Source organism: Pongo abelii, chromosome 8 (genome assembly GCF_028885655.2).
Source record: "Pongo abelii isolate AG06213 chromosome 8, NHGRI_mPonAbe1-v2.0_pri, whole genome shotgun sequence".
Lineage (NCBI taxonomy): Eukaryota > Metazoa > Chordata > Mammalia > Primates > Hominidae > Pongo > Pongo abelii.
Window position 1 is genome coordinate 107,268,602 of NC_071993.2, and position 10,886 is coordinate 107,279,487.

Sequence of the window (10,886 nt, forward strand, 5' to 3'; positions counted from 1 at the left end):
AGGCGCCCACCACCACGCCCGGCTAATTTTTTTTTGTATTTTTAGTAGAGACGGGGTTTCACCCTGTTGTTAGCCAGGATGGTCTTGATCTCCTGACCTTGTGATCTGCCCACCTCGGCTTCCCAGAGTGCTGGGATTACAGGCGTGAGCCACCGCGCCCGTCTTCATCAGGAAGGAAGCTTTTTAACCCACTTGGCGAATTGGTCCCATGGCTTCGCTGGGATGTGGTTTTTGGTAATATGCCATCCAAGTGTAGACACTGGGGTGAGGATTACCCCATTTCTGCCACCAGTGAGCTCCCTTTTCACAGCATGCCCATCCCAACAAGCTTCTTCAGTGACCCCCAGATCTACTGTACTCCAATGAAGAGCCAGAAATAGCAAAGTCTATAGGAAGGAAACTTGTGGCCCACGACTTTGTAAGTTCTCCTGAAGGAACCCCTGGGGAAAGTCGCCTTCCATATTCCAGACAAAAGAATCTTGGTTGGCCGGGCATGGTGGCTCACACCTGTAATCCCAGCACTTTGGGAGGCTGAGGCAGGCAGATCACAAGGTCAGAAGATCGAGACCATCCTGGCTAACATGGTGAAACCCTGCCTCTACTAAAAATACAAAAAAATTAGCCCGGCATGGTGGCAGGCTCCTGTAGTCCCAGAAACTCGGGAGGCTGAGGCAGGAGAATGGCGTGAACCTGGGAGGTGGAGCTTGCAGTGAGCCGAGATTGTGCCACTGCACTCCAGCCTGGGCGACAGAGTCAGACTCCGTCTCAAAAAAAAAAAAAATCTTGGGGTGATTCACATTCCAAGTTTTACAGGGAGAGGCAAGCTTCAAACCACCTTCTGTATACTACATACTGATTCTTAACCATTTCCACCTCAGTAAGTGTAAACCGTAGGACACAGTCCATAAATAACCATGGCTCAATATGACAATGATTAATGGAAGACATTGGGAATCACGTACCTATAAGAAAGCATCCTGGGCATGAGACCTTAAACTTCATCAATATCCCGCTAGTCATCTGTGTGGGAAAAATAGTAAAATTTGTTTTTTGTTTGTTTTTTGAGACAGAGTCTCACTCTGTTGCCCAGGCTGGAGTGTAGAGGTGCAATTGCAGCTCACTGCAACCTTAACATCCCAGGCTTAAGCAATCCTCCCATCTCAGCCTCCCAGATAGCTACAACTACAGGGCATACCACCACACCCGGCTAATTTTTGTATTTTTTGTAGAGACATGTTGCCCAGGCTGATCTCAAACTCCTGGCCTCAAGTGATTCTCCCGCCCTCAAGTGATCCTCCCATCTCAGTCTCCCAAAGTGCTTGGATTACAGGCGTTAGCCACCGCACCCGGCCCCATGTCTTTAAAGAGATCCTTTTTGGGGCCAGGTGTGGTGGCTCACACCTGCAATCCCAGCACTTTGGGAGGCCAAGGTGGGCTGGATCACCTTTGGGAGTTCGAGACCAGCCTGACCAACATGGAGTAATCCCGTCTCTACTAAAAATACAAAATTATCCAGGTGTGGTGGCACACGCCTGTAATCCCAGCTAGTCAGGAGGCTGAGGCAGAAGAATAGCTTGAACCCGGGAGGCGGAGGTTGTGGTGAGCCGAGATCGCACCATTTTACTCCAGCCTGGGCAACAAGAGTAAAACTCTGTCTCAAAAAAATAAAAAAGTTCAAGGAGGGTTCTGATCAATGAAAAGCTTTTGGATGTTTAGACTAGAAGATCTCAGGTGACCTTGGAAAGTAAGAAGGCTTTTGATGCCTACAGATTTGGGGGAATGAAGGTGTACGGCTTCAAGGATAAGTGGTGAGGCAATGAAAAAAGTGGCTCAAAAAAAAAAAAAAAAGAAATTACAAAAAAAAAAAAAAAAAACTGGCTCCATTTAACAACACTAGTAATTTATTAAAGATTTGTTGAGTACCTACTGTGTGACCTTCCTTCATATCGGTTTGGGGATATCCTAAGAAACGGAAACAACCATCCTCATCTTCACGTACTAAAAGCCTCACCCACTTCTTCTTATGGTGCTGATTTTAAAACAGCTTTATTGAGATAGAATCATGTGCCATAAAATTCACCCACTTAAAACAGACAATTCAATGGTTGTAGTACATTCACAGATGTGTGTGACTATGGTGCTATTTTTTTTTTTTTTTTAGACAGACTTTTGCTCTTTTGCCCAGGCTGGTGTGAAGTGGCACAATCTCGGCTCACTGCAACCTCAGCCTCCCGGGTTGAAGTGATTCTCCTGCCTCAGCCTCCCGAGTAGCTGGGATTATAGGCGCTCACCACCATGCCTGGCTAATTTTTGTATTTTTAGTAGAGACAGGGTTTCGCCATGTGGCCAGGCTGGTCTCGAACTTCTGACCTCAGGTGATCCACCCGCCTCGGCCTCCCAAAGTGCTAGGATTACAGGCGTGAGCCACTGTGCTCAGCCGACTATGGTGCTAATTTTAAAGGAGGAAAGTTTGGGAATTAAGTTTGGAAGTCAGGATTTTTGTAATTTATGCTGTAAATGAGAGAGGGAGAGGACCCCAACCAGCAGAACAAATTCTCCACTCCTACCCTCACCAGCGGAATCACAGGACCCAGCAGGAGGCCACAAAGGTGCTTTACCTACCAGGGCCACTGGGTGGCAGCAGGACCCTGGCCCCATGTATGTCAATATGGAGATTCTAGATGTAAAAGAGCAGATAATCCAGTTTGGAGGGGCTGAGCCCTCAGACGGGCCTCAATCTAGAGACCACTTCTCTCCACAGCTTCTTCCTATACCTTACCTTTTTTTTTCCCCCCCTCTGGATAACTCTGCAGGTTCAGATCTGGGCCTGCTAACAGGTCCTAAACCCATAGGGCTTTATCATTCTAGAGGTCTAGTAATGGCCCCTATTAAACTGGCTCCTCTGAGAAGCAGACACCAAGTCTGGGCAACTATGTGTGGTTTTTCGTGGGGGAAACATCTGTGAGAGAAAACAGGGAGCTGAGTGAGGCTGAGAGCGCTGTCAGAGAGTGAGGAAAGTCCTGCCTGAGTGAAGGAGATAGGGTAGGAAGATTGGGAGGGCAGCCGTGGCGTAGTCGAAGAGAGGTTCAGTGAAACCTTCTGGGAGCTGCAATAGGCCATCAGGAGTTCTGTGTCCCCCAGGAATGGGCTTGCCTTCGCATCACTGCTACACTCAACTACTGGCGAGGCTGCTCTGGGTGGGAGCAGGCCTGGGGCAGTGTGGCCCAGGTGAATGTCTTGGTCAGCTGCCCTACCTGTAGTCTGCGGTCTCTGAGGCCCATTCGCACTGCCTCCATGCCTTCCTTTGGAGAAGGGACAGCCTCAGCCCTCCGGGGTTTCTGCCAAGTGCCACATCTGCTCCCCACCTCTCAGGGAGACAACTGAACCCTCACCTGTCACCTCATGTGCTGATTTCACTTCCCAATTTCATTTCCTTCTCCCCATGCCCCTACCCTCCATCATGGCTCCTGCCATGCCCTGAATGAGACTCTGTGCCTGCTCCTGGATGCATTCAGGCACACTCACCCTCCCAAGCAAGCCCTACATTTCCATGCCTCCGCCTTTGGCTGCTTCTTGCTTAGAACCCCTAAAACATGAAGGAGGTAATGGGATTACCTGAGTATTGGCTTCAGCCCAGATCCCAGGTGTCAGCCTGCCCTGGCTGGAAGCTAGCTGGCCAGCACCAGGCCCCATCCCTTTCCTGGGGTCCCTTTTTCTCAAGTGACCATCTATCCTCTGGTGCCAGAGTTGGTGGTGAGGTCCCAGACTCAGCTGAGCCTCATAGACCTCCCTGAACTATGCGATATGCAGCCATAGCTTTGCCAGGTGGCTCAGAGAGCCAAGCAGCTCTTGGGGATCAGAAAAAAGACATTGACACTTGTCTGGAGAAAGCAGAGGTTTGGTAAAGTGAATGTTGGGGGAAAGAATGATGGGTTCTTGGCATGTCCTGGGGAACGACAGGGTTCACAGCCCCCTTTGGGGTTCTGTGGTTGCTGTTGAGGCTGCAGGAACTGAGGTAGGGCTGAGGGGCCTGCGGTGCATGGGGCTCCAGGCTTGGCTCCTCCATCTCCCTGGCTGGTCCTCAACTGCAGGCTTAGGAAGGGTGGGATAAAGGTAGCTGGCTTTCTGGGCTGCTGCCTGAAAGGAGGACATGGGGACACCAAATATTCTGCAAGAACATATCTGGGCCAGATGACATTGCAAATCCAGAGTCTCTTAGGACATGAGAAGGGAATAACTCTGGCCTTTAAAAGGGAATCCAGCCAACCCTGGGTGTGGGAGGAGCAGAATAACAGCATGGAAATTCACCTTGATGACGTTAATTTACACCTTAGATGCTGAAGGTAAAGCTGAGGGCTAGCATGGGATTTTCCTTATCTCTCTTGGGTAGGGAGAAATGGGGAAGAAAGGTGGAGTTGGGGGCTGGAGTAGAAAGATGAAGCTTTTAGCTGACCTGGGGAGCCTTCCAGAATGTAACTTGCCCAGGGGCCAGGCCTCCTAGGTACTAGTGCTTATGCAGCAGGGAATGTGATCACGGGGGAAGTGGTGAGTGGTGGCAGGGCAAGGGAGAAGCAGCGCCCAGCAAGTGTCCTTCTGACTTTCTGCTCAGCATGTTTGTTCTGTGGCTGGAAAGAACGAGTTACTAGACAAAATATATGAAGTACCTAGTACGCACCTAGCAGATGTTAGGTACAGACAAATCCCCATCACATCCCCCACCTCAGCACTCCCAGGCTGGTACAACTTTGCTGAGCCTTGCAAAATACAGGTAAATATGTGGGCAAATATTAGTAGATTGTCAAAGCACCTAGCACAGTGCACATAAATAGACGCTTAAAAAAAAAAAAAGAAATTAAAAAAAAAAAAAAACACTAAATGACTCTGTCACCAGCCCATTCTCTTCCCCTACCTGATTCTAGGGGCACCTCTTAGGAAGGGCACCCCTCTCTCTTCCCTGAACTCCGACCCTGTTTAATATAGTATGTTTACACTCTGCCTTCATCAGATGCTAGCCTGCGCAGTTTGCTATTGTGCTTTGTCCTGTTTCTCTTAGAAATCTGTAAGCTCCCCAGGGGTGGGAGCAGAACTTTGGCTCCATTCTCCCCCACACAGAGCAGAGAATTGACTTTCCGCTGGGCACAGGGGAGGCTCAGTCAACACTCTATCCCCATGTGGCTACGTTGGCTTAGAGGCACAGAATGAGAGAGAAGCAGGCTCTTGGCTGAGGAAAAGCCCTGGGCGAGCACTGAGGGAAGCTTGGCCTCAGACATAGCCAGCTGCCCTCTGGACCTCGCAGCCCTGCTGTGCCCAGCTCAGCTGCTGTGTCAGTGCAAAGCCAGGGTGACATCAGCTGTGGGAGAGGTTACTGTCAGGCAAAGGGAAGGCCAGGAGAGGGATGGCTGGCTGGGGCACGAGGCTAGATGGACTCAGGAAACAGTTCCCTTGTAGGGGAAGCAGCAGCTTGGGAGGGGCAGTTGGGAGGAGAGAAGCAAAAGGTGTGAAGGGCCAGGAATGGCCAGGGCCTGTCTGTTCCTTTCACCTACAGCAGGGAGAGAGGCATGGGTTCAGAACTCTGGAAGAGAGTGTGACCTTCCTGGGAGCACTCTTAGCAACTGCAGGAAGCAAATGGGGGTTTACCTCTCTACAACCAGGAAGGCAACACGGGAACCGGGCACGGTGGCTCATGCCTGTAATCCTAAAACTTTGGGAGGCTGAGGCGGCTAGATCATGAGGTCAGGAGTTCGAGACCAGCCTGGCCAACATGGTGAAACCCCATCTCTACTAAAAATACAAAAATTAGCCAGGCGGGGTGGCGTGCACCTGTAATCCCAGCTACCTGGGAGGCTGAGGCAGGAGAATTGCTTGAACCTGGGAGGCAGAAGTTGCAGTGAGCCGACTGTACCACTGCACTCCAACCTGACAACAGAGCAAGACTCCGTCTCAAAAAAAAAAGAAAGAAAGAAAAAAACGCGGGGGCAAGCTGCTCTTCTCTCTTTACTTTGGCTCAGAAGCTGAGTCAGGGCAAGAGAGACTTTCCCTTCAGCTTGTTTATTTGTTGTTGGAGGCCCTGGGCCTGTGTTTGCTTTTCCTCTCCATGTGTTCATCCTAGATGGCTTGCTCAGAATGGGGTAGCCTTCCAGGCTGGGGAAAGATCCCCTATGGGCCTCCAGAGGAGGGAGGGAGTAGTCTGTGGCCTGGGAAAAGGCATCTTTGTAAGGTCAGACCACTGCAGAAATCTCTGGCCCTGGTGCTGGTCCTAAGACATTTGTCCCCAGGCCTCATCTGCCGGGACTGTCGGTACCCATCTCACACATTCTGCCCCTGAGACATAAACTGCTTCCAGTCACACGCACTATCTGATCTGAGGACCTACCCAGGGCCCCGGGGATAGATAATAATAAGTTGGTGGAGGCCTGTCCGCCAGTACGCATACCTGTGTGTGCAGACATTCCCGTGTGTGAGCACACACAGAAAGGGCTGGAGTGAGAGGAAGACCGTGGCTCTGTGGATAGTGTGGAGAGACAGATGTCTGCCAACAGAGGGAGGTGTGGGGCTAGTGCACTGGCCTCTTCTCTACCAGGGAAAGACGTGCTGCACCATCTATCTAGCCTGGGGCCCAGGAGGAGCCATATTCGAGGGTCTTTGTTCATAGAATATCAGTTCAGTCTTTCCCTCCTCTAGGTCTCTGAACTTGCCAACTGCCCTTCTCCACACTCACCCTTAACGGTCCCTTCGGATTTAGCACCACCATCTCCTCCAGGAAGTCTTCTCTCATTCTCCGGAGCTGGTCTGGAGTGTACCTTTCCTCTGGAGCCTATAGCTCAATCATCTAGAGTTATAAAGATCTCCAGCCAGGTGCAGTGGCTGATGCCTGTAATCACAGCACTTTTGGAGGACAAGGCAGGTGGATCACTTGAGGTCAGGAGTTTGAGACCAGCCTGGCCAACATGGCAAAATCTCATCTCTACTAAAAATACAAGAATTAGCCGGGTGTGGTGGTGCACACCTGTAATCCCAGCTCCTTGGGAGCCTGAGGTAGGAGAATTGCTTGAACCCCAGAGGTGGAGGTTGCAGTGAGCTGAGATCGTGCCACTGCATTCCAGCTTGGGCAACAGAGCAAGACTCCACCCCCATCCCCCGGGTTCAAGCGATTGTCCTGCCTCAGCCTGCCTCAGCCTCCCAAGCAGCTAGGATTATAGGTGCCCGCCACCACCCCTGGCTAATTTTTTGTATTTTTAGTAGAGACAGCGTTTCACCATGTTGCCCAGGCTGATCTGGAGCTCCTGACCGCACACGATCCACCCGCCTCGGCCTCCCAAAAGTGCTAGCATTACAGGCGTGAGCCACCATGCCCAGCCTTTAGTTTAGTTTTGTTTTGTTTTTATACTTTTCTTATTGAGATATAATTTATATACCATAGAATTCATCCATTTAAATCATACAATTTAATGGCTTTTAGTATATTCACAGGTTGTGCATCCATCACCACAATCCATTTTAGAACAGTTTTATTACTCCAAAAATAAACCCTGCATTCCTTAGCCAACACCCCCCAACATCCTCCATCCTCCTTCCAAGCCCTGGGCAACCACCAATCTACTTTCTGTCTCTATAAATTTGCCAGTTCTGGACATTTCATATAAATGGAAGCAAACAACATGTGAGACTTTGTGACTGGCTGCTTTCACTTAGCATTCTATTTTTAAGGCTCATTATGTTATAGTACTTAGCAGTACTTCATTCTTTTTTATTCTCAAATGGTATTCCACTGTGTGGGTATCCCATATCTTATTATTAGAGACAGGTTCTCACTCTGTCACCCAGGCTGGAGTGCAGTGGCACAATCATAGCTTACTGTAACCTCAAACTCCTGGGCTCAAGTGATCCTCCTACCTCAGCCTCCAGAGTAGCTAGGACTACAGGCACACACAGCCATGCCTGGCTAATTTTTATTTTTTTATTTTCATTTTATGTATTTACTTTCTTTCTTTTTTGTTGTTGTTGTTTTGAGATAGGGTCTCACTTTGTTACGCAGGCTGGAGGGCAGTGGCATGGTGACAGCTGAGCAGCCTTGACTTCCTGGCTCAAGTGATCCTCCTGCCTCAAGTGATCCTCCTGCCTCAGCCTCCCAAGTAGCTGGGACTACAAACACGTGTCACCATGCCTGGCTGACATTTTTTTTCTTAAAACAGGGTATCACTCTGTTGCCCAGGCTGGAGTGCAGTGGCATAATAATAGCTCACTGCAGCCTCCCCTCCTGGACTCAAGCAATCCTCTGGCCTCAGCATCCTGAGTAGCTGGGACTACAGGCTTGTGCCACCAGGCCCAGCTAAGTTTTAAAAAATGATTTTTAGTATAGACGAGGTCTTGCTATGTTGCTCAGGCTGTATTTTTATTGTTGAGACAAGGTCTCACTATGTTGCCATGATCCCCCCACCTCCACTTCCCAAAGTGCTCATCTTATCTGTTCATTAGTCAGTTGACAGACATTTAGGTTGTTTCCACTTTTTGACCATTATGAATAATATTCCAGTGAATATTCATGTATACATTTGTGTGGGCATATGTTTTCATTTCTGTTGGGTTTATATCTAGGAGTGGAATTGCTGGATCATGGGTAATATTTTGACAGGCAGAGTTCAGGGGGAGAAAAACTTGGGAAAATGAAGCATGTTTAGAAATCAGCAAGAGTGCAGGGGTTTTTTGGAGTTTTATTTTATATTCTGTTGACAAATGTGCAGTTTGATGAAGGTACAAGTTATACTAAGTGGGAAGTGAGAATTAAGGCTGGAATAGGGTGTTCAGAGTAAAATCATGAAGCACTTGAATACAAAAATTAAGGAGCTTGGCTGTAAACAAAATAATAAAAAAATCACAATTTTTTTTTTTTTTTTTTTTTTTTTGAGAAGGAGTCTTGCTCTGTCACCCTGGCTGGAGGGCAGTGGCGTGATCTCAGCTCACTGCAACTTTCGCCTCCCGGGTTCAAGAGATTCTCCTGCTTCAGCCTCCCAAGTAGCTGGGACTACAGGCACTTCCCACCATGCCCAGCTGATTTTTGTATTTTTAGTAGAGATGGGATTTCACTTTGTTGGCCAAGCTGGTCACAAACTTTTTGCTGTCATAATTGTTGAAACTATTGTTCCTTTTGCTGAGGTAGGGCCCCCAGACCAAAAAAATAAATCTTAGAATCCAAATCAGTGTGTTGGTTTGACCACTGTCACTTGAGAACCACAGTGTGACCAGGGCCTCAGGAGTAGAGGTAATCTCTGCTCGAAAAAGAGATAGAATGAAAATATTCTCTGGGCCAGGCGTGGTGGCTCACGCCTGTAATCCCAGCACTTTGGGAGGCCAAGGCATGTGGATCACCTGGGGTCAGGAGTTCAAGACCAGCCTGGCCAACATGGTGAAACCCCGTCTCTACCAAAAATACAAAAAATTAGCTGAGTGTGGTGGCACATGCCTGTAATCCCAGCTACTTGGGAGGCTGAGGCAGGAGAATTGCTTGAACCTGGGATGCAGAGGTTGCAGTGAAGTGAGATCACACCACTGCACTCCAGCCTGGGGGAGAGAGCGAGACTTCCTCTCAAAAAAACAAAAAACAAAAGAATTAAGCAAATTAGACATTGCAGAGAGAAACTGAAGGGGGTCAGACCACATACAGATTTCTGTGCCACACGCCAAGTACTTCTGAGGCATGACTGGATGAGCTGTCCACATCTGAAATCATCCAATCTTGTTCAGAACTTTCACACTGGACAGGGAGCCAGGACTGGAATGCAGTCTCCTGGTCACTGGCCAGAGAGTTGGCCTGACCCTGAGACCAGTGGCCAACAATGGAGCTGCTTAGTCTTCCTCCCAGGAAATCCCAGGTGCTTCTCCTCCTGGGAAGTGAATCATTGGCGCAGCACTCCGTATTTTCTCCTCTTCCCAGAGGAAGGATCCTAGGGCAGTATTTGGGGGAGACATGGGCATGGAAGTAGACCGGGTGAATGCATAGCCTGCCTGGTTCTGAGCTCTCATGGTAAGGCTCCTACAGACCCGGAAAAGATGGGGGCACAGGGACAGATCAGTAGGGTCAGAGCATCTCAGGGACCGAGGGCAATATGGTCCTGAGCAGGGATTAAGAGCTTGGGCTCTCATATGGCGTTTCTGGGCTCAACTGCCAGCTCCATCACTTACTGGTTGCTGTGACCATGGGCAAGTTATTCCATCTCTCCATATCTCTTTCCTCACTTTTAAAATGGAATAATGGGGTACCCATCCCAGGGTCACAGACAGGCTTACAGAAAACGATTCTTGTGAATTGGCTTGCAGTAATAATTCAATACCTGCCAGCTATTCTTATTCCACATCCAAGCCCTTTCGCCTGCTGCTGGGTGAAAACACGTCAGTGTTTCCCGACTGTTTCCACAAAGAAGATTCCAAAATTACAACCTGCCAGTCTGAAGAATCTCCAAAACCTCCCCGCACGCATCCTGGAGGCGCGGGCTTGGGGATGACACTGCCCGCCCGGGTCCTGAACAGGATGCGTGCGCGCAGGCACACACACACCAGCCAGCCTGTGTGTGCGGCCGGAGTCCGGTGCGGTCCCGGGTGAGCAGCGCGTGGCTGGTGGGCGGGGCAGAGCCATTGTTCGCAGGCGGACCGAGCCCCCCGCGCTCGCCCGGGAGGGAGGCGGGGCTTCCCGCGTCCCCCGAGCTACAGATCCCGGGGTGGCGGCCACGTCTCCCTGCCACGCGCCTGGGGGGACGGGAAGACGGGACGGAGTTGTTAGTGGTGGGCGCTCCCCGAGGGTTCCCCACTGTTTCCTGAGAAACTTCCCCAGTGCCCACCCACCCGTTCTCCGTGTGCCCGAGGGCCGGTCCTGGGCTAGGCTCCGCGCCCCA

The 10,886-nt window shown here is 49.9% G+C and overlaps 1 protein-coding gene across 5 annotated transcripts in view; it reads right to left on the reverse strand.

Moving 5' to 3' along the window:
• The window catches only part of PKD2L1 (polycystin 2 like 1, transient receptor potential cation channel), a 57,564-nt gene extending 46,966 nt beyond the window's left edge, over window positions 1–10,598 (reverse strand). The window contains exons 1-2 of one of the 5 annotated variants that reach the window (XM_054522775.2): window positions 10,329–10,568; window positions 963–1,020 (exon numbers count right to left, since the gene is read on the reverse strand). In XM_054522775.2, the coding sequence (XP_054378750.1) occupies window positions 963–985 (23 nt within the window). In that variant the 5' untranslated portion in view covers window positions 986–1,020; window positions 10,329–10,568. Of the gene's footprint in view, window positions 1–962; window positions 1,021–9,659 lie in introns of all 5 variants that reach the window. The other 4 variants (XM_024253946.3, XM_063727706.1, XM_054522773.2 and 1 more) reach the window with 4 other exon arrangements.
• Window positions 10,599–10,886: the final 288 nt, after the last annotated feature.